The following is a 24164-nucleotide window of genomic DNA, read 5'->3' as shown; positions in this document are numbered from 1 at the left end:
TAAAAGAAAAATTAATTTGAATATATTTTGGCAGTCACTGAGCTTACTTATGATAATACTAAATAGGATATCTAGCAACTGACACTTTTTTTCAAATAAGAGCTAAAGAGAAACAGCAGCTTAGCGTTGACTTCCAGCCAAGAATGTGGAGCACTGGAGGTGAGTCACAAAAAAAAATTCAAAAGGATGTCACTTTAAAAACATTTGAGTCTCTTCTCCTTTTGGACACATCAGATAAATCATGAGTGAGAAAGAACAGCTCATGTACCACTCCTGGCCCTTTTGATCTATATCTGATAGCTGGTGATTTCTTTCTTCATGAATCAAGGCAAGGAGCAGCTGGGGCTGAGTGTGTTTATAGCAAAGTGTGTAAACTCAAAATTATACATGGGCCAGAATAGAAATGCAAATAAATGAAGCAGACTGGGCATATGCGACAGTGCAGATTTGTGAGGAACAGGAATAAATCAGAAAGCAGATGTCCCCTTTAAGAGAACAGTCACTGGTAAGACCCAACCAATTGTCCCCACCTTAGACCGTGGACCCAGTATTGCTAGAACATCCTATTATCCAAGGAATGTGAAGAACATTTCTTTTTATTAGAAAACCTCTCCATTTGTAAATATTGGCACTGAATTATAACTTTTAAGAAGTACTGGTTCAGCCTGATCTGGCCTTTTGAGGTCTCAGATTGGGACCTCTGACTTAGACTCCATTTTATAGTAAACAAAATGAGCTACCTTAATCTATCTTGGAGATGTAGTAACTTTATTCTTTATGAAAGAAATGAGGAAATATTAAGTAATAGGCTTCCAGGACAATAAGTGTTAAAAAGTAACATACATCGTAGTAGTTTTCCCGGCTCCATTGGGCCCCAGCAATGAAGTAATATGTCCTTCATAGAAGTTCAGATTGAGGTTATCAACAGCAATTTTTGAGCCATAGATCTTTGTGACCCCATGAAGGGCAACCCCAACTGTGAGATCCTTAGGTTCAGGCTCAATGTTGGAGGGGAACATGTACTCAGGACCTGAAGGGAAATCAAGAGAAGAATTATAAAGCTCACAAAGAAGGAAAATGCAGCTACAGAGAGACTTTTCCTTAATTAAAAACTGAAGACTATAACAACACAGGCCTCTAAGTAAAAATAACTCTGGAAACAAAATATCTATTGTAGCCTTCTGCCTCCTTCTCATTTGGTTAAAGAATGAATGAGGTGGGGAACCACATTCTCCAAGGCTCATATCACACCTCTCTGTCAGAACAGGTAGTCTTAGACTACGCTACCATAATAATGAATTCTCCTTGATTCAACAGATCTCAAATATTTAAAAGGCAGTCTAAGTTCTCTGATCAGACAGGATGATACCAACTAATGGAAAAAAAAATGTCTACAAGATGTGATTTTACGGTGACAAGGCCAGTTCATATCTGTGGTTATAGAATCCAGTTTATTGATTACTATCCACATCTGCTTTAGGCACCACACATAGACCATGGATATTGGTCATCCTTACCTTATGAAGATGACACTACTCACCCAATGTAAATCATGAGCTTTAAACTGTTTGTTCAGCGTTGGTGATGGGTTATGCTAAATTATCTGTATTTGTAACTTTTGTTACCCTTTTTGACTAGTGACAGATGGCTGGAGTTAGGGGTGTAGACTGTGGCCAAGGAACAAATTTTTTCTCTGTGTGAATCTAACTGGACCACAAAGGGATCTACAATCTTGGCCTAATTAGCGCCATATGCTAACCAACTGAGCTAATGAGCCCAGAAAAAGCCACAATTTAATCTCCATAAGAGTCTGAACACATATGTGTGGACATATTCATCCATGACTAAAAGGATGATAATTTTGCCATTTAGAAAAACATAATTAAAATCACTAGTCATGTAAATTTTTATATCACTTCTGTCATAATAATGCTTGTTGTTGACCTACTTGTCTTACTGGCAGATGGGTTGGTGTTCTGCATCATGATATTAGTAAACATAAGGCCATTGCTTTTCTCATGCTTCATGTCTGTACATCCCAATCGCTCCTTCCAATAGGAAGGGAGGACTGGAAAATACCACGGAGCTGCCATGCCATAGGTACCTGTGATAAAAATGTATTAGGAAGAATAAATATTAGCTGATTGTTAACATTAGGCATCAGAAGCTAAACAACAGAACATTATATATGGTTCAGAAAGTATTTTCTTTCTTTCTTTTTTTTTTGATCTATATCAAATTAAAGCATAGTCTGTTTCCAAAGTAAAGCAAAAAAAGATAGCTTCTCTTTTATTCTTTTTAAAAAATAACTTCATTGAGGTATAATTACATGCCATAAAATCTGCTCATTATAATAAGTGTAGAGGTAGATGATTTTAGTAAATACCTGAAGTTGTGCAACCATCACCACAACCCATGCATTATTAGACTATTCCTACAGCTTCAACAAGTGTTCTTATGCCCATGTACAGATAACTCCTGGTCCCACCTCAAGTTCTAGACAATTACTGATTTGCTTTCTGTCTCTACACATTTGTCTTTTATAGGAATTTATGCAAATGGAAGAATACTCTTCTATTCTACAACACCAGGAAACACACAAATATCAGTAAGGCTGAATGGAAAAGCTCTCAAGCATGTTAAAAGTGATGATGACCTGAGAACTAAAATAGGGGCTCTAACTAGTGTTTTCTATTAGAATTTGGTAAATTCTCCTCAGAATTAGGAGAATTGGTTTTGCTTTATCATGTCTCATGTGCCCAATTGGAAAGACTGGATTCCATGCTTCTTAATACACTCCACCCTTTAAAGGAACATCAGAGAAGGAATTCACCAGTGCACTATCTAGTCCTGGAAAGTTCTGGTTAGTTTGGAGTTTTAAGTTTGTATGTTTTGGTTTTTTTTTTTGAGACAATATATGGCAGATCAAGTATTAAAAAATATATAGTAGCTGATTTATAAGCATGAAAACTATACAAAATATATCTGTTGGAAGTATGTTCATACCTGGGAATACATTTCTGACATACCAAGCAATAAGGAAATAAATGAAAGAGTCAGCTAGGATTAGACAGCAGAGCCAACCAAAGGAGGTAGTGTCATCCTGAACTGGGGAACTGTACATATTTTCCCACTGAAGACCTAAAAAGTAAACACATGTATTTATTCTTCTGCGAGACGTACTGCAGTTGTGAAGGATAAAATCTAGTTTTAAAGGAAGTGAGCCTACCAATGCCTTGCTCCTCATATCTTGCAATGTATTGACTTGCATAACTGAATGCTGTTGGGGACAGCAGGCTCTGTGAAGAAATGAAACAGCAATGATAGTTCTTATAAGTTTTGTGCAAGAGGGATCTAAACATACTTAAAACTTTGGACACTTATACAGATAAAATTGACACTAACTCCCTAAGCGTATTTACAAATGGAGAGATCCCATTGGTACGGGTCCAGAGGTCCTGTACCAAGCACACTACCCCCCTGAAGAAGAGAAGAGGGAATAGCGGAAAACAAAATCAGGAAAATTATGCTTGGAAAATATTTGTCCAAAACCCAAAATATGTATCTAAACTTAGTAAATGTTACTCAGCAATTTATAAGATAGGTAATTAAAGGGTAATGCAATGCTAAGACTAAAATCAAATCAACTGTTAGAAGCCATAAGATGTTTTTACTTCATAAATTGATTACAGGTAACAGAAGTACTATGAATTAAAATATACTAAAATATGAATTGATTGAATACTTACAATGTAACAAATTAGGAATTTAATGTTGCATTAACCCAAAGTAGTCAATGTTAAATGAAAGTTATTCAACACTTTCCATTTCCATAAACACCAAAGTTGCAATATGACTCTCAAAGAGATTTATTTTTCTGCTTTCCAAATTTCAAACTATTCTTATTGATTTCATTAAAATTCTTAAATTAATTCAATACTTTTGAATTGAAAAGGCAGAAAAGAATTCAAAATTGATTATATGCTGTCAGTGCATTTGTCTTTATGCCTATAAGTTATATTGTATGTTACCAAACCCATGAAAATTATTCACACATGTGAATAATTACAGTAATAAAGGCTTTAAGATATTTAAGGAGTTGGACCAGAAAAGAAGTTAGAATTTGTGATGATCTTTAAAATGATTGTTTTTTTTTTTTTCCTTCCCCTCCTCCATGGGTTTCTGTTGAGTTTCTCAGGATCCACATAAGAGTGAAACCATATGGTATCTGTCTTTCTCTGTATGGCTTATTTCACTTAGCATCACACTCTCCAGTTCCATCCATGTTGCTACAAAAGGCCATATTTCATTTTTTCTCATTGCCACGTAGTACTCCAAAGCATAAGAGACTGTTAAAAACTGAGAACTGAGGGTTGATGGGGGGTGGGAGGGAGGGGAGGGTGGGTGATGGGTATTGAGGAGGGCACCTTTTGGGATGAGCACTGGGTGTTGTATGGAAACCAATTTGTCAATAAATTTCATATAAAAAAATAAAAATTAAAAAAAAATAATGTTACCCTTTGAAAATTAAAAAAAAATAAAAAAAAATAAAATGATTGTTTTTAAAAGATTATTCTTTCTTCAGAAATTATTTCTTAACAGCATTACATACTATGATTTTAACAATGGGGGGAAAGTTTCGTTTTCATTGTCTTATGTTTGTACAGTACTCAATGATATAGAAAAAACTATCATTAGAACACTTAAGCTTATTTTGCAATCGCAGAACTTTTCAATTTAGATAAATGAACTTTTAGTTTGAGAGTCTAAAAACATAAAAAGAACCAATTCTTATCACACACTAGCCATTCACTTGTGACAGTTGACTCACCATGAATACTTTTACAATATAACTCAACTCATCCTCAACTGTAATCAGAACAATAAAGGGAAAAAAAGCAATGATGTAGATGAGGCTTCCAATAAGGGCTGCAATGTTGGTGTTGTTGAAGAAGACACTGATAAGATAGCTCATGGCAATAACTGAGAAGCTGTAGTCCGAAAAATACAGGAACAAAATGAAACCATTTGTTTTAGGAAGAATATTGCCAAACTTCAGAATAATGATAAGGATGACGATGGTAACCAGTAAAAATCCAATACTCTCTATAAGCCAGGCAAAAAAGTGGCTGCAGGAGTTCACACCCATCATCTTCATGTACTGTGAAAAGGAAAAAGCGTTAGCCACTTTTGGAACAGATATTCTCTCAAATAGCAATTATTTCTGCACCATGCCAAAATGCCCATGAGACTCTTCATATATATGGAACTAGGCATCTTAATGATTTTCATAAGTCAAGGATCTGTCCATGCTTGCTATGTAAAATTAATACGACCATTTACATCAGCCCAATTTAAATTGTATGCTTTCAGAGTGCCTAATATAATGGATAATTTGGATGGTGAGGTTCTTTTTTTTATTTTTTCCAATTTCATTTTATAATTGGTATCTAACTGATGCACCCAGATTAAATTAATTTAGAATAGATTATCAAAATTTATGGTGTCTTCTGCAGAATTTTACAACATGAATTTGACACTTGTGCAGGCATGAATATTTCAAGCAGGTAGAAAAACACAGTTTATTTCAAATTCAGTATAGGGATTGAGATAGCAAAACTCTCTTTAAGAAAAATCTAAACATTGACGGACAACACAATCAGTATTCAGGTTCCTGAGAAAAGTAGAATGGACCTGATTCCTAAGATTTAAAACATGGAAACTTTGAAGGGAGACTTTCTGCCTGTGGCACAGCTTCCCCATCCTTAAGATCACTGGTAGTCTAGGTCAGGTCTGTCATCTTTGTTTCTCAGAAAGACATTCATGCACCCAAAATGAACTCATGTATCTGAGATTCATTCTCTCTCAATTTATATTCTTTAGTAACTCAGTAACATCCCTAAAGGCCAAGGCATTTCACCAAGGTAGAGAAACAGATCAGCATGATATGTTTGAGCATTAACTCAAAGGGATTCTGAAAGCTCTAACGTCCCCTGGATCTTTGTTGTCTCAAATTTGATGACATGTTGCAATTTGTGGGAACCTGCGTATCCTGGTACCTAGTTTTAACAATACATGATTAATGCTAAGCTTATGAATCAACAGTCCATTTTTTAAAAAGAACAAAAGAAATGCTCCTCTAAAGCTTTATGATCTAGTATTTCAGGTAAAATCAAGGATTTTCAATGTCCTCCTTCTTTAAACCTAACTTGTCCAGGAAGGAAAAAAAAAAAAAAAAAAAGGAATGCTGCTGAATCTTTTGCTCTACACGCAAAATAGTGAATTTTACTTTCTGCCTTTGTAACTTATCACATTTTGATAACTCTGCTGCTCCTCTTGTTGCCATGGAAACAGCTACCTGACTGCCAACAGTCTAAGCTGTGGGCCTTAAGCTAATCACCGCTGAGAAAAAAGCGTGTGACTTTTTCTCTTAACTTTGCCCTCTTCCTCACCCTCCTCCCTCCTTACTGCTTCTCTCTTCCCAGGCCTTCCTGCCCTTTGCAGTAAAGATTCAACTTATGTTTCCATAGGAATGGAAGTGTGGGTCAAAGTAAAAAACTCAGCATGGAGCAAAGATGTACTATGGAAGGTTTCCTCCATTTACTATGTATTTATCATTGAAAACAAAATTACATTTCAGTATGAAAATACACCTCACAGGTCTTATCGAAATTTTTTCTCTGCACCCCAACCCATTTGAAAAAATTACTGTGTCATGTTTGATGACTGCATTTCAGAGACACGTGCCTACGCCAGTATGATTATGATACGTTAGCTCTTTCATTTGCCTTTCTTATTTGTATTTTGAGGTTTAACGGAGTTCATAATTAACTGGAGAGTTATGGGACCCATATAACTACTCCAGAGCTGATACCCACCACCTAATTTCATGTGACCTATGCTAAAAATACTTTTCCCCAATAGCAGCGTATGTTAGTAGGAGACAATGTCAATTTATTTCACAAGGTGAATATAAAGGATCTAGGACATGAAATAAAGCTGACTTTGGTGTGTGTAAACATGTTTTCCTTTCCCAACAATTTGATAGCTGCAATATAAAACATTTTTATAACTAGAAAATTCTCCATTTATAGCCTTATTAAAAGATAATCTGGCAAACCCAAAGACCAGGACCAAAGGTGTTTATCCCTGTAATTTTGAAATTTTCAAGATCTGAGATCAGATCCCTATTCCCAAGAGTTGGTAAAAGTTGGAGGGTGATCATTGCTTCCTATGGACACAGACTAAGCTAGGTGCTTCCAAAAGTGTTCACTACTTAACATTCTAGCATGAAACTTCAGTGTTAAACTTCAGGATATTGTGCCATGAGGAGGACAGCTGTTATTCATAAAGAGAAAGAGCAAGGAGAGCATGTAAGTCATCCATAAATTATCCAGATTCACTGCCAACTTCGTTATAATAAATAAGACCAAACCTGCTGATGGAAGATGGCCCACCGAGAATCTCTGGCTATGCTTTCCTGGATGTCATTAGTTGATCCTCAGAGTGACATATGTCAGGTGCCAACTTTGCAATCAAAGAGTCACTTGTCTCAAGCCTTCCAAACCTGCCTGAAGCAATTCATCAGCATCTCATAACCTGTTGCTCAAGGAAAACCCCTGTACACAGAGTTTGCTTCAGTGGATGGCAGAAAATACTGAGAGCAGGTTTGGTAAGATTTTGGGTAAATGTGTTGCCACATTCAAGAGAAGCTTATGCACAGGAACTGACATTAATGCTTTCAGGAAAAGAAATCACAAAGATTCATGTATTTACTTGAATCTTCATTCAATTCAACAAGAATGTCAAGCACTAATTTATAAGGAATAGTAACATTTCCTACCTCAATTAAAATTTTTTTCTTAACAATTATTGTTTTTTAGTAAGATATAAAGGGTGTTGTGATCACTACTTGAAATGTTCCAAATTCCCACTACCGCGATGGATAGTGTCTACGAAGAAGGCATAAAAAATGTTTAAAGTGAACTACTAAAATCCTGTCTCTTCAGACCACAGATATTTTAGACTACCTATCTGAACTGAGAAAGAACAACTCCAAAATTTTGTCTCCAGCTGAATATAAGCACCGAAATCCCCATAAATGACTTAGATTAGATTAGACAGATGAAGCTAACTCATAAATCAAGAAAATAATGTGCAAAAGTACTTCTCTGTGTGTTGTAAATCAATTTTTGTAACAGTTTTAATATTTTAATTTTTAAAAGCAAGGAACACAGAACAAAACTACAGGCATTTCAAAATAGTTTGTTTTTTTTTTAAACTACTGGATTAATCTCATCAACAAACTTACTGGGCATTAATATTTGTACTAATTCCTTTAACAAATTAAAGAAACTCACCGGGGTCATATCATAACAAGGTCAAGGATTAATGGCTTCATTGAAATAGCAACTAACTTGGTTTTCTTGCCCAGATTTAAGAACAATTACAGAAGGAAAAAGTATTTTTTATCCTTTTTTATTTAATTGGAATGAGAAGGACATAGGGAATTAAAAGTTTAGTACTTACTGAATATTAAAATGATGGTATTAAAACATGATTTTGAATCTCTGGTAACCAAGGAGATTTTCCATCATCATTATCAAAAGTCCTTAAGTGTCTATGCCACCAAAATAAGATAAGAGGGAAAGCAGCTATGATGTGGAAAAGCATTGGTTCAAAGTCAAGACACTTGAGTTCCAGTCTCAGATGGATGACTAACTAGCCCTTCAGTTTTCACCAAGTCACCTCCCCCTGGGCTCAGCTTTTTTCCCTCTAAACAGGAGGACATAAGATTAGAACCATGAGCAGTAGAGGAAGGCTGACCAGGAGGCATTGAGCAGGAGGCGTCCATTCCACATCTCACAAATAGATGGCATTCCTTTGAATTTAGGACACCACTGATTTTAAGATGTGCCATTATTTTTACATGGCACCAAAAAAGAAAAATCACCACCAATTAAATGGTGACACCCTACCAAATGCATCCCAATTCCAGAGGCTTTAAGAAGCAAAGGAAAAAAAGTATTACCTTAGAATTGATAAAATATGGATAACTGAATGCATTCTTGCTGTGGCAGTGAGAGAGTCACATTCTGGAAGTGTGTGCTGAATTAGGTCTAGATAGTAAGGCTTAGTGGAAGGGACTGGGCCCAAGTGAGTATGAATTGGAAGACTCTAAGCCTGATTCTCTGATCCCAAGCTCAGTGATTTTCTACTGTATGACTTTAAACCCTTACATCAAGTAGTTAAATTTTGAAAGTAGATGCATGCAAAATGAAGACACAAAGCTACCAAGCAGAAACCAGTGTGCCATTAAAAAAAATATGTCTTTCTTCAATTGAGAAAGGACTCTTCATTATGCTTTGATTTTTAAAAAAAAAGTTTTTAAGTGATGTGCTTTAATACACACACTTATATTTACTGTGTGTTTCTACCACAAATTCTATCTTTAAGGTAGGTATTTATTTTGAAGTAGAAAAGAACTCAGTATCTATCACAATTTTCTACTTTAAGGTTTTCCTTTAATCTGTGAAGATTCACTTCTAAGTACCAGGAAACTGAAAGAGAAATATAAGATAGGAGTTTGCAACCAAAATTCTGGTTTAGGGCATGGATTCAAGTTTCCCAAAGATACAAAAATGCTGATTTGAAGGGGCACATGCACCCCAACGTTTATAGCAGTGCTATCAACAATAGCCAAATAATGGAAAGAGCCCAAATGTTCATCAACTGATGAATGGATAAAGAAGATGTGGTATTTGGCAATGAAAAAGAATGAAATCTTGCCATTTGCGACTGTGTGCATGGAACTGGAGCAAATTATGCTAAGTGAAATAAGTCAGAGAGGGAATGTGTTTTTGTTTATCACAATCTGCACAGTTGATATTCATTAGGGTCGCTGAATTTTTTTTTGTTTCTGTTTTTTTGCAGCTTCCTAACCAGTGTCTCTTATGATTTCACTCATATGTGGAATTTGAGAAACTCAACAGATGAATATAGGGGAAGGGAAGGAAAAATAAGATAAAAACAGAGAGGGACACAAACTATAAGAGACTCTTAAATACACAGAACAAACTCAAGGGTTGCTGAACAGAGGGTAAGTGAGGGAAATGGGTTAAATGGGTGATGAGCATTAAGGAGGGCACTTCTCAGGATGAGCACTGGGTGTCATATGTAAGAGATGAATCACTGGGTTCTGCTCCTGAAGCCAAGACTACACTGTACATTAAATAACTAGAATACAAAAAAAAAAAAAAAAAAAAAAAAAGAAAAAGAAAACCTTTCTAAGTTGGAATTAAGAAAGTATCACACACAGTTCTGAATACAAGAAGGCTCAAACCAGTTAATGAGAGGTTTAGCAAATTGTAATTGAAATATAAAAATGCAGCTGTGAGGATCAACCAGAATTCAAATAGAAAAGGTAAGAAGTATAGGTTCAAACTCTAGAACACCCCTGGAAGCCTGATGCTGAGCTAACAAAAACATGAATCAGTAATTTGTACCTTGTAAGGAGAAATAATCAATTGCCTGGAAGCATTGGCAAAGTAAGTCTGAAAAGCACAAGTGGACTAACAAGTTACTCTAACCTCATTATTTCAGGTTGTCAGCCAGGCCTTGCAGTAATTACTGCGCCCCACTTTTGAAATGTTCTTGCTTTCTTTTCACTCAGTGAGTGTAAGGATTGACTCATTACAGGATGAGCAGATAAAATAATTTTTATTCCAATACAATCCCAAAATCACACAGCACTTTTTCATAAATTCTAAAAAGAAGTAAGCTATTTTGGATTTGGAAATAATGATGGGGAACATGCTCAAGAAGAGACCATACTTTACATCCCAGGCCCTGTCTTTCATCATTATATTATTAACCTAGTCAGTATCATAACATGAAATTCTTAGTCTCTATGAATCATGAGTCAGTGGAAAATAGGAGAGAAGATAACTGAAGAAGACAAGGCATACTGGAAAGAGAATTTGCTTATTGAGAGCTGAAACAAGCCATCTGTCTGTCTATGACTATGTCTGTGTCTACATCTATATATCTATATCTAAATTCGTTTGGACTCATTTAGTTACCATGCCAACAATCTTCCTGCCTTACTAATTATTACTGTTATTATTTGAATTTCCTATAGGAATTTCATGGGCAAAAATTACTCTTAGGATTATAAATTGTACTCAGATTTTACTCAGATTTATTTACATTTTGTTTTTTAGAGGCACTTATAACATGATTTCTGCGTAATTTTTTAAAACAAAATATTGCTATATCAGCTGCCTTTATGATTCATAAAATATTTTTCTTTTAAAAAAAAATTTTTTTAATGTTTATTTATTTCTGAGACAGAGACAGAGCATGAGTTGGGGAGGGACAGAGAGAGAGGGAGACACAGAATCAGAAGCAGGCTCCAGGCTCTGAGCTGTCAGCACAGAGCCTGACGCGGGGCTCCAACACACAAACCGTGAGATCATGACCTGAGCCGAAGTTGGTCACTCAACCGACTGAGCTACCCACGCGCCCCAAAATATTTTTCTTTTTAATTCATGAGGTATGGGTCAGGCTTTCTGATTTTGTATAGATATGATGAAAAGCATACTAATTATTATACAAGTAGATTTTATTCATAATAAAAAGAGATTCTTGACATACCTCATGAAGCCGGAGATCTTTCTCATAAACAAGTTTTTTTACAAATGCAGCTATAAATACAACCCAGGCAACCATGAGCACAATTGGAAGAGAATAAGAGACACTGGTTAGGAAGCTGCAAAAAAACAGAAACAAAAAAAAATTCAGCGACCCTAATGAATATCAACTGTGCAGATTGTGATAAACAAAAACACATTCCCTCTTACAAATTATAATCCTGCTTTGAAATTGAGAATAGTCATTAATATTATTCCTTTATTTATGAAGTACGAAGCTGACTTAACAGTAAGCCTTTGATTTTCTTGCTGTATTGTTGCAAAAGTAAAAAAAAAAAAACAACAAAAAAAAAAAACCTCTGGATTGTTGGATAAAATTACCCTATTGTTTAGAGTGTGTTTGAGTATGTCCTATCTAGGAAAATAATTATTACATAGATATAATTTCAAAGCTCGAAACCCTTCTGTCTAAACTAAGTTCTTATCTAAAAGGCAGATTTAAAATTAGATGATGATCGGTTTATCTAGCTAAAAGCTATATCATCCCAAATTACTGTATTTATCTACTCTTTGGATGCTCATAGTTATTATTAAACTAAATTTCCCAAAATGAAATAAAATAAAACTCAAAGCATTCAATTTAAAATGCAAACAAAGAACTTGGATTCCTCAAAATAATGCTCCAGGAGATGTTTCATAAACAGTATATAAATGACTTTTCTGGTAATGTGTTAAATTAGGCAGTCACTGGAAGACTTCATCAGGCTCCAAATGTATTCTTCCGTGGCCTGCCCATGATACCAGAAAGTTCCAATGCAGTGTTTCTCAAAGTTAACCATGCATCACAATCACCTGAAGGGCTTACTAAACCACGGATTTCTGAGCCTTACCCATAAGCTTCTGATTATATCTGGGGTGGGATAAGGAATTTGCATTTTAAACAATTTCCCAGCTGATGTTGATGTTGCTGGTCCAGAGACCATACTTTGAGAATCATGGTTCTGACATTACTCACATGTCTATGGGCAAATGAGTAGTTTTCAATGAGAAGAACTCTAAATTGATCTGTTTTCCGTAGTAGGCTCCACTGACATTTTCACTTAGAGAAAGGCACCAAAGGTACTCCCCTTTTAATCTATAAGGCTAAGGAATTACCTTCAAAGGTCCTCATGAAAAATGCAAATATTAATGGAACATGACATCACCATCATTCATTATCACTTTAGCATCAGAAGTGTATTATCATCAAAGATAGGAGGGTTTTGTTTGTTTTGTTTCATACGTGTGTGTGTTGTTTTGTTTTTGTTTTTGTTTTTTTGTTTGTTTGTTTTTTGGATGGAGAAGAGGGTGGAGGCCATATCCATTTTTTTTGGTTCCTGGGAAACTGTCTGGCATGGCTTAGGCACTTAGACAATATTTGTTGAATGAATTTTCTCTTGGTTCAGGTCCAGCCCTAATGGTGTTTCTGGCTCTAGAATTAGGTAAAGGGCCTCATTCATTAATAACAAATTCCCTAAAATGTTTCTTCCAGTGATGGTGTACTTTAAGATTGGTTTGATTTAGGTTTGGTTTAATATAAAGGAGAAAATTCTGGTCTCCTAATCGAAAGACCACTGAGTTACCAGCTATACAACTACGGACACGTTACTTAAGCTTTCTGGATTTTAGTTTTTTCATCAGGAAAATACGGTTGATGATACCTCATCTCACTTACCGTACTAAGGTTGTTGGGTGAACAGAGGAAATAATATATGTGAAAGCACTTTGTATGCAATAAAGAGTTGATATGCATATGTAGGATATTATGACCATACTCCCATGAAGAAAGCAGAATATAGTTACTTTTATTCTTAAAAAGAAAATCCAGGTACCCACTATCCTAGGTACCAACATTTATAAGGGGGAAAAAATGAGCGGAAAATAGATGAGAAATTTTCTTTTAATTGAACCCACAGGTCTTTACTATTTGTGCCAGCCGATGCAGTTCCTACACAGTTCAGGCTGCAGAGAACTGACTGGCCTCCACAATAAGCAGCTAACCTTGACAACCCACTGGTGGAAGCCTCATCCGTCTCCCTGGATCGCTGCTGCACAAAGGGTTGCATCACCTCATTTTATCTACAGCTCTTGAAGCAGCCAAAGTAGACAGACACATTGATAGAAAGAAAAAAGAAAAAAAAAAAAGAGCAGAGCCATCTAAATTGTATATAAACTGAGCAAATGGGCTAACAAGTGTAATTTCATTAAAGTAATATTCTGCCTCAAGATTTTATGTAGGAGGATGAGGCTGACTGTGGTCAGAGTGGAGGAGCCAGCCAGCGCTACCCGCCTGGCAGACTTTTTGAACATTCAAATTCAATTGTCTAAAACATGATCCGTACAATTTTTGTTGATGTAGCAAACCATTTGAGATAAGGATTTCTAGCAAGTGGACTGGTAGTACCTAACATAACATAGTGTTAGATGGCATAATATTTATCTTAGAGAGTGAATCAATGATGTGCTCTATCAAAATTTTTCTTTAAATTGGTCATGGACTCACAGATTTTTAATAAAATTTGAGAGTTGGAAGAGATGTTAAGATTGCCTTGTTTAATCCTCTCCTTTCACTAGAGAAAGCGAAGACCAGTAGAGAGTAGGTAGCATCAAAATCGTGCAGTGATGCATTCAGGTCTGTAGTTTAATGTTCCTAACTCAAGGGCCATACTCCTTGGAAAGCTAAGGGTTATGATGAAGAAAACCTGAATCATTTGGTAAGAACTTTGCCATCATTTTGGAAACAATGAGCAGCTGTAGTGGAGCTGTGCCCTGTACCATCGACCCTCTCCTGGAAGCAAGCTTTAGACAAAACTTTGGTGAAAGAGATCGCTTTCATTTGATACATGTGAATGAATACATAGAAATGAGTGCTCAAAAAAGTGGTTGACTATTAAAAGAGGCTAGAGCTGCAGAGACTTACTTGTCTTTCATGTAGCAGGGATATGGAATTGCTTGGACCTGGACTGCTATTTCCTGGGAGTTTCTTCCAGTCTGCAATTCAATGATTGCTCTCTCAATACTATCCTGTAAGTAAACAAAAGCCCTGCCATAGATCTGGTTATGTGATGGAGAATTGTGTGGCCCCGGGGCCCAAATCTTGGTCCTTATGCTTCTTGTGGTCTGCGCAGTCTTGAGACTCATGCGGATGGTATATTTTATGACAGGAGGAAGAGAGACATTTTCAGAGTCATAGCCTCTATGCCGACTTCTGTTAGACGGAAGCTTAAAAATAACACCTAAAAATAAAAGGGAAACAACAGCATAAAGGTTATTTTATGGTTGACATTATTCATTGTTTGGAGGGGACACTTAGGGGGCAGCCAAACAGGCAATTGAGTTTGTAATGTGACAGTAAGTTCAGGCTCCTAATTTACAGGAAAGATGGCTAATTGGTAGTGACAACTTCAGAGATTCAAAGCAGGAGTTTGAGAATATAATTACAAACTAAGTGGCCAGATTAAATAGATCACTCTAAGCCACTTACTAAAATTAAAACACGCACGCACACACACACACACACACACACACACACAAATGAATAATCTTGACTGATTATGAAGATGGACTCAACTTCACCCCATAACTATGTAATCCATTTCAGTCTCAATTCTAACCATGCCAACAAAATTACACATTTGTTGAAGTCTCCACGGACAATATAGTTGGTTTACTACATGAAAGGTTCTCATTTCTGAGGACATCAGAGGGGACAGTGACCCCCCACACTACTTTTCTGAGTTCTGGATGAAAGGGGTGAGGAAAGAATTTGGCCAATTTTAGTACAAAGAGAAGCTCAAACTCTAGTAGAATGACACTTACTTCCAAAGAGTTCGTTGCTTTTGTAAAGCCTTTTAGCCTGTCTCTCCATCTCATCTATGCTTTTTGCTGCCTGAATACGGTCATATAATACACAGGAGGAAATATTTACTGTCAGGGAGGACAGTGTGTTGAGATGATCAATGAGGTCAATGCTGTTTTCTAATTTCAGCCTTAGAATATCTAAAAAAGCAAAGCAAAACAGACAAAACACATATTAGTTGTATTATAATGTTGTTTCTAATAGTACTGAGACAAACAAAATACTGACTTTTTGGTATGTAATAACCATTATACTAGATTATGAGTAATAGGAAGTTGTAGAATTTGCTCCAAAAATATCCAGTAACAAAAATAGCTAATAACACATAGGAAAATGTATCCAGTTGTTCAAATATTCATTGAAGAGTATGTTGAGCTGGTACTGATATAGTAGACCCAAGTTCAAAGAGTGGTACAAGCCAATTTAAAAGTATATCCTACTACAATTTAGGTAACCAACGACTAAAGGTGAACAATTAAAAATATATATCTACATGTAGTCAGGAAGAACACTAGTGATAAAAGTTTTGAATAAACAGAAACACTTAACTTCATTCAGGGAATGTGAATGTAAGAATTTAAACAAAGAAAAATCTATGTAGAGTGCAAATAAACTATGTCATTAAATAAGTTGTGCTACAGAATCATTTCTTAGGAGACTGTGAGAATCTATGCCACATAGTTAACAACTTTCTAAAACTGATATAAAACCTTAAGTGAGTTATGTCTATTGATATCTGTATTAATCTAGACAAAATGATCAAGTTTTTATTTCAGGTAATTACTTTGGAAGAAAGAGGATTTAATTGCTCTTCAATTTCATGATTCCTTATGAGGAAATCAACCGAGACAAAGGGTAAATATGAAATTGCAAGTTAATAAATCACTTGGCCAATTAAATTTTCACTGACTTGATCATCATGAATACCAAGAATGCTGTATCATAAATCCCTCCTCACAGAACCCAAACATGACTCTTCCAAACTCCAACGCAAGACTAATTTTTCACAGAGGGCAACTTCTTAAATGCATTTCTCATTAGAATTTAAAGTGAAATGGTTTGCTGGATATAGACATTGGTGGGGGAGGGGTAAAACTGTGGTTGAACAGTGGCCTCCAGCGGCCATTGGAAATTAACACAACACCAAGGATTCCTTAGAAATGCTGGCAGACAGGATCAAAGAGCTATGAGGGTCAGTGCCCTACTCCCAATTCAAACTATATAAACTCTCAGATACTAAGTTGCATATACAATTACACAAACATCAAGCCTCACTGCTACATTCATTTTAGTCTATTTTTAAATTCTAGAACTCCTGTCCTTTATTAAGAAGATAAAATTTATATAAAACTTTGTAGTATATTCCCGATATTTTGATCAAATGGTTTCTTACCCAAATGGTACTTTTAGAGAATAAATACACTAGTATCTTTCCTTAATGAAACTCGGTCAACTATCATAAAGTGCACACAATTATATACAATACAAACATGAGCCTAATTCCTCCCTACTGGTTTACAGACTATGTCACTTCTGTCCCAGGAGCTTCAGGGAGGAGGGGCACTTGCTCTACTGCAGCCAAATTCTGATGCTCTCAATCCCTTCCTCATACTTGTGGTTGCATAGCAACAGTGAATCAGACACAGACTGAATTAGATGTCTTGCATCCCTTAGGTTGAAGGTGGGGATGTGGCAGAGGGAATGCATAAGTTCAGACAGCTTCCTTTGATCCTCTTTGCCTGTTTCTTTTAAATGACCATGAGAGGAGGATCCAACCTTGAATACTGATTTAAGTTTATTTTCTTTTGAATCTCTTCATTGCCTTTGTTTTGCTTCTGCTAACTCAATAATTTCTTCCAGTTACATTCTGGGTTAATCAAAGTGATACTGAGGCCAGCGGAGATAAGATGTTAAATGTAACTGGAAATAAACCATTTCATCTTCCTTTGTCCTTAAGGACTTGCTTTTCATAAAGTTGCTGGGCGGGGCGGGGGGAAGTCCTCTTACTTCTAGCAATCTACCAAGTGACCAATGACTATAGGAATACATGAAATATATACTTGTTGAAACTAACTGCAGACACTGGGTATGTGAATAGTTATTACTACTTGTAGTAATACGACTATCTGGGAAAAAGATGGATAGATATGTCCAAGATTTTACTGTCCTTAGAATAACTAGCTAAAAATCAAATGCAGAAGAAAATAAAACGTTTTCAAATGCAACCATGTTTTTCACATTCCTGACATGACTAGTGAATAAAAGTTTTGTAACTCTGGACTTACCGAGTTCATCGATCTGTTTCAATAGTTCAACGGCATCAAGTCCCACAGAGAATTTCACAAAAACTTGCACAAAGGGGTTCCTTAAAGTATTCTAACAAATAACAATAGGGAATCAGTTTCAGTACAAGAAAACATGTTTAATCATCATCTGTCTAACAGCATCTACAGTGAAAGGAAGTAACAACCACCCGGCATTATCAATGCATCACCTTGCAGTGCTCACATACAAATCCTTAGAAAGGAAGAGAAGGTGTGTGGCTGGTAATGACTAGAAAGGCTGGGTTTTATTGTTGATAGACACAAATTAGTCAGCATGCTCCTGTGGCCAGATATGACTCTAATTATCAACATTAGGAAATTACATTCAATGTAACAGTCCTTTTACCCACGGGTATGACATCATTTGTTTTTTGATATACTCTATATACCACTGTAGTGGTTCGTGGTTGAATTTTGTTCAACTAAAAGAAACTGATACAACTTTTAAAAATTGTGAAGTCTACAGGCACCTGGGTGGCTCAGTCGGTTGAACGACTTCGGCTCAGGTCATGATCTCACGGTTCGTGAGTTCGAACCCCACATGGAGCTCACTGCTGGCAGTGTAGAGCCTGCTTCCAATCCTCTGTCCCCCCTTTCTCTCTTGCCCTTCTCCTGCTCATGCTGTCTCTCTCTCTCAAAAATAAATTTAAAAAATATTTAAAAATTGTGATGCCTAAATGGAACTTCATATCACAATTGATAGGTGCAAGAGTTCTACTACTTCCTAGCTATGGGCTCTCAGCAAGCAATCTGCTTTTTCTAGCTTCATGTTACTTTTCTGTAAAGTAGAGATGAATGACTCATCAGAACATTCAAATGTAAATTACTATAATATCATTTATCATTGCAAAAAGCACAATTATGTGAGCATGGAAGAATAAACTGACGACAAATCTTTAAATTTCTCTATCTCCATGGAAAGACTGAAAAATTAAAAAAAAACAAACATCAATGCTTTAACATATAATGATTTTATAGCTATCTTCCAAATTAGGAGACATAGCTTCTACCACTCCAGAAATACAGCCAGGTAACACTTGTTGAGACCTTACTGTGTACTGCACACTGTCTAACAGAGTTTAGCTTAATTTTCTCACAGAGTTTTCCAGAACACCTTGAGGTCCCTTAAGGACACAAAATTAATAAGGGCCAAAGGGCCAAAGGGCTGAAGACAGAGAATTCAACGTGATTAGAGAAATGCTTATCTTATGTGTTAATTCATGGCCATGTTTTTATGGGAACCAGACTAAAACTGGTTTTCCCTTTGGAAGACAATCCAGGATCACTCATCATTCTATCCTTCTTACCAATATCTTCAGTTTTGTTACCATGGAGATAAAAGGTTAAGAATAATATGTATTAACAGAGCATAGATACAACAGAATTAATTCACTAAATCCATAGATGCTGAGGGGTAAGGGCAGGTGACAGCATGTAGACTGACGGCTATCACACAGCTACACACCGTGATAACCCAAGTCCTCTGAAGTCTATTTACCAGGAATTAATTTGTGCATCCTGGAAAAACTGAATTAGAGCATTACTAATAAACAAAGCACTGTGTCTGTTGCAATTCAGAGAAGATCCACTGAGCCATATCTCCATTCTCCCACCACTCCTTTTGCGATCAATCCTGTGATGAGTGACACTATTTTTACATGCTTTCACACATATGATCCTCACAAATCTGTGAAGTGGCTCTCAGTATATTCATTTTAGAGATTCGTAAACTGTTGATCAAGTGTCTTATGTCATTTGCCTCGGGATTCACATTGGCAAAGCCAGGTGTTATGCTAAAAGCCTTAAATTTCAAAATCTGTGTACATTCGCATAAATACGTTTTTCCTCAATAATTGAGAATAATGATTTATTTTTGGTCTAGAGCAGAATCAAGTTGCTTCCATTAGCTGATGGTCCCTTTATGGACACAATCACAGAATTTCTTCATAGCAAATTATTGCACTTTGGAACTATTATGCATAGATCATGCCTTTTGTTAATTCACTGCTTTAGCCACAAAACTTTCCTTAGTGAAATGATATGTGTAGGTTTTTTTTTTTTTTTACTCCACAGAAAAAGAGTTAAAGGAAAAAGAGAACAATCTTACATTTAGGAAAACAGATAGGTCAACAAAGTACTATTAAATGGTCTTTGTTACATAAAACATCCACTTGAACCTGCTTAAAATTAGAACCAAGTTTAATAGCAAATTGTGGGGAAGATGTCTGATGCAAGTTTACTTTTCTTATATTAATTAAGTTATTAAATATCTATTTCAGAAATGTATTTTATATTATAATATAAACTTTATATATTATTTATGATAAAAGCCAGATTGTAATTATAACTATGCGCTGATTGTTAGTCAAAACAAAGACTAAGCAAGGCATCTTTGGATATAATTTTTCTGACAAAGTTGTATGAACCAAATCCTTTATTCTATGTTTAACTTCTTGAGCATGTTTTTAAGAAGGACCTTTTTTTTGCAAATATATTTTAGCTCTCCATCAATTTTCCATGGGCCTCTCTCAATACTTTGATATGTAAACCATTCTCTCTTAAAGTTCCTATGTTGCATCCTTCCTGCCAGTTTTCTCTTCTCCACCTGGTAGCTGGTCTGACTCTGCTGCTCCATTGTTAGTTCTCAGTAGCTGTTTGTGATTGGAATATTTGCCCCACATTATTTTCAACATCTTCAGAAAACCCTATATCTTTTGCAAGAATTGCAAATTATACTTTGAACCAGTGCACATTGTATTTGAGTTGCATTGTCAAATCTTTACCCTAGAGTGCTGTATGTTTCAACCAAAGAATTCCCCAAACTGAACATTCTTCTCCAGAATACTAGTATTTTTAGGAACTCTGGTTCTGTTAAAATAGCAAAAAAAAATTTAAAGTGAAGGGACAAATAAAGTAAACACATTCTAAGTAGTTTTTAGAGCATTTCATTTTTGGAAAACAAGATTTACATCACTAGTTAGGTCTCAAGTTCAACCTGTAAGATGGCTTATCTCTGAATTACAGATACAGAGAGGATGCACCACAGGAGGTGAGGATGATTAGGAATGTGAGAGATCTGTTATCCTGTCTCAGACTTTCTCTCTGGAGGAGAGGAAATTTAATCTATTGGATACGGATTCCAAGTTACTACAGGCCCATTGCCATAATGAGGATGATTAAAATCTTAAAGAATTATAATTCCTATGAAGAAGAATGACAGAGCTGTCTCCTACCTGGAGCATGGGAATTGTCTGGTTTAACAGGTGGAAGGAATTCATGAAAAGTGGTGAGTTATCCATCCACTCTTGAGATTTCTCTCTTAATTCCGCCAGCTGCCTCAGAGTTACATTAGACTTAAAGACAAAGAAACAAAGACAGATCAGGTCCATCACTATTTCTCCCACATCCCAAAAAGGTATCCTAAGGTTATTTTGTTATACAACTTTAAAGAAACAGTTCTAAAAGGTAGAGCTAGTAAAAAAAAAAAAATGTCAGAAATTTCCCACATGGTCAGAAGTTTTTAAATGACAGCTTTTATATAGGGTCAGGATCACTTTTAAAAATTCTGGGGGCGCCTGGGTGGCGCAGTCGGTTAAGCGTCCGACTTCAGCCAGGTCACGATCTCGCGGCCCGTGAGTTCGAGCCCCGCGTCAGGCTCTGGGCTGATGGCTCGGAGCCTGGAGCCTGTTTCCGATTCTGTGTCTCCCTCTCTCTCTGACCCTCCCCCGTTCATGCTCTGTCTCTCTCTGTCCCAAAAATAAATAAATGTTGAAAAAAAAAAAATTTAAAAAAATAAAAAAAAAAAAAAAAATTCTGGAAAATGTAGGGTTTGCTTCAGTGTCCATAGTGAATTTACAGTCAAAATGAAAACATGTCTTCTGGAGTTCTCACAAGTTATTCATTTTTTCCAATGACACATTTAACTTGACTACTACAGAAACATCCTAGTTCAAAGATATGAGGAGAATACTCTCATATACTGCTGGTGGAAATGAAGGTGTTACAGCCTTTTTTGGAAAGCAATCTGACAACAGACATTACATAAAATATAGTATTCCTTAATCCCTCAATCCTGAACAATCATTTCATTGAAATAAAAATTCCACTGCATAAATAACATGCATGAGAATATTTGTTGTTATATTATTTACATTTGCAAAAACAAAAATGAAAACAAAAGGAAACACTGGAAACACAATAAATGCCCAACAACTGAAGATTGGCTGAGTAAATTCTATGGTATGAAAAAGTTTGCAATTTTCAAGAAGAATGAATTAAACGATGCCAATTGAGTTAGAATTTCCACAAGGTATTGTTGTGTGAGTAAAGTAATACATAGAAAAGTACTATAATGTAACCTCATTTTAATAATGCAAGCAATGACAAAAACCTTGCATATGAATGTATGTATAGTATCATGATCTATAAAGAATTAGAGAAATGTACATAAATGACAAAAAAACACATCCTTGAATACTAAAAATTATAAGTTACATAAAAGAAAGAATAAGATCAAGAGGAGAGAAAGAGAGGAGGTGAGAGCCAAACAAAAAGGAAAGACAAAAAAATGACTACACTTGGAAAATAAGCAGGTAATGACTTCACTTATGCAAAATTATTAGGAGCACATAGTCAATAAAGCAAATTAAATATTAAAATGCAAACAATAAAAACAAACGTCATCCTAGAAACCAGTGATGAACTCATGTCCATTTTTATATAGACCTACAATAACGTTCTATTCGCCTAAACTATGGTCTAGTGACCAAGTAATGGTAAAGTGGAGATTTTTTCCTTCCACTCTATTATTTTAAAAGTATCAAATTTATAATTCAAATCATGAAAATTGCAACTTTCAAAGTTGCAGGGAAATGTAATTATGATTAAGTTAGGTAGATGATAAGTATACTGACTATTAATAATGTTGTATTTCTCGATGTCTATCTTTCATATAAACATAACATGTTGAATTGTACAACCTAATGTGAAGCCAATAATTTATAATTTAGGGATTGTTTTTGTTCAAACTAGTTACATAATGCTCTAATATTATTTTTTTCTAGTGCCATTATTTTAACATATTTGAAAATTAGACACTAGTGGTAGAAAAATTTTCTGCTTTTGGAGATAAGCTGAAAAATATGAGATCTTGCTTCAACTAACCTCACTCTCAAGTGTCACCCTGGTTCATTTCTCTTCAAAGGGCTACTAAGCAATCTACACTGTTTACACATGTACAGGGCAGAATCTGAGAATTACGAGTTTCAGAAATCCAAGGGTAAACTAGGTAAGATATAAAGAAATCTGAGTCAACTATAGCAGATTTGGAAGCTGACTACTTTAAAAATCATCTTAATACTTTAGATAGAAACTGTGAGTTATAAGGGTCAAACCTTTTCCATTATTGCCTTTGTGATGGGGGTATATGGCGCGTACAAAATTTTCCCCAACAACATAGGTTTCAGGAAAGCCCAAATCACAGGTCCAGCAGGCATATTAATGATGTCTTTATAAAGGGAGAAGCAAAATGGTGCTGGAAGGAAAAAGTGAATAAAATCCATTTAGTATGTGTATGTAAAATCTATTTTCTTATGGTAAATTGACACAGATTATTGTTATTACGCCCACAGATGCATGTCTTATACTTCCTTTATTATTAACAGTTGTGAAGCATCTGGTATCAAAGTAAGAAAGTGTAGTAACAAATCTTTAGGTATGAGAGTTTAACCCCATAAGCAAGACTATGATAAGTGATGGCATTTGCCAAGAGGAGTTGGAAAGGTTTTGAAAAATCTCATTTCAGAGTATCTTCCAACCAACACTTAATTTAAAAATATATATGTTAGTATGCAAAAATATGATACTAGGGTAGTACCAGATATATAAGAGTTGTTCAATAAATTTTGAATGAGTAAAGAGATGAATAAATGAGTCAATCCAATTGTACGAATATACTAAACATTCATATATCACTTGGAAGAGCTCAACTGATAGAATTTTGCATCCCAAGTAAACGGTGTTAATGTGCTGCTAAGTGTTTATAGTTCTGCTGCATTCACAGAGCTTTTCTACGTGTGAGACTAATTTCTAATTTTCAAAAGTTAAGAAAAATGTTGAGTAAGCAGATTTAAGGCATGTTTTTGCATTATTTACTGGCAAGGACAGTATAGTTGTGATGGACAAGTTCTCAGTGTTGTGACTCAGAAGCTAGACTGCTGAGCTCAACTCATAGCTCTGATACTTCCACGTTGGGCGACCTTGGCCAGTTACTTAAGTCTGTCTGCACCTCAA

The 24164-nt window shown here is 35.6% G+C and overlaps 1 protein-coding gene across 1 annotated transcript in view; it reads right to left on the bottom strand.

Annotated features, from left to right (window-relative positions):
* Positions 1-24164, bottom strand: part of ABCA12 (ATP binding cassette subfamily A member 12) — a 176646-nt gene that overhangs the window by 45232 nt on the left and 107250 nt on the right. The window contains exons 18-28 of the mRNA XM_047871551.1: positions 23267-23406; positions 21107-21226; positions 17835-17925; positions 15510-15689; positions 14611-14926; positions 11656-11770; positions 4832-5161; positions 3230-3299; positions 3007-3141; positions 1958-2104; positions 844-1030 (exon numbers count right to left, since the gene is read on the bottom strand). Coding sequence (XP_047727507.1) covers positions 844-1030; positions 1958-2104; positions 3007-3141; positions 3230-3299; positions 4832-5161; positions 11656-11770; positions 14611-14926; positions 15510-15689; positions 17835-17925; positions 21107-21226; positions 23267-23406 — 1831 coding nt within the window. The remainder of the gene's footprint in view (positions 1-843; positions 1031-1957; positions 2105-3006; positions 3142-3229; positions 3300-4831; positions 5162-11655; positions 11771-14610; positions 14927-15509; positions 15690-17834; positions 17926-21106; positions 21227-23266; positions 23407-24164) is intronic.

This window comes from Prionailurus viverrinus, chromosome C1 (assembly GCF_022837055.1).
Source record: "Prionailurus viverrinus isolate Anna chromosome C1, UM_Priviv_1.0, whole genome shotgun sequence".
Lineage (NCBI taxonomy): Eukaryota > Metazoa > Chordata > Mammalia > Carnivora > Felidae > Prionailurus > Prionailurus viverrinus.
This window is presented reverse-complemented; position numbering and strand designations above follow the sequence as displayed.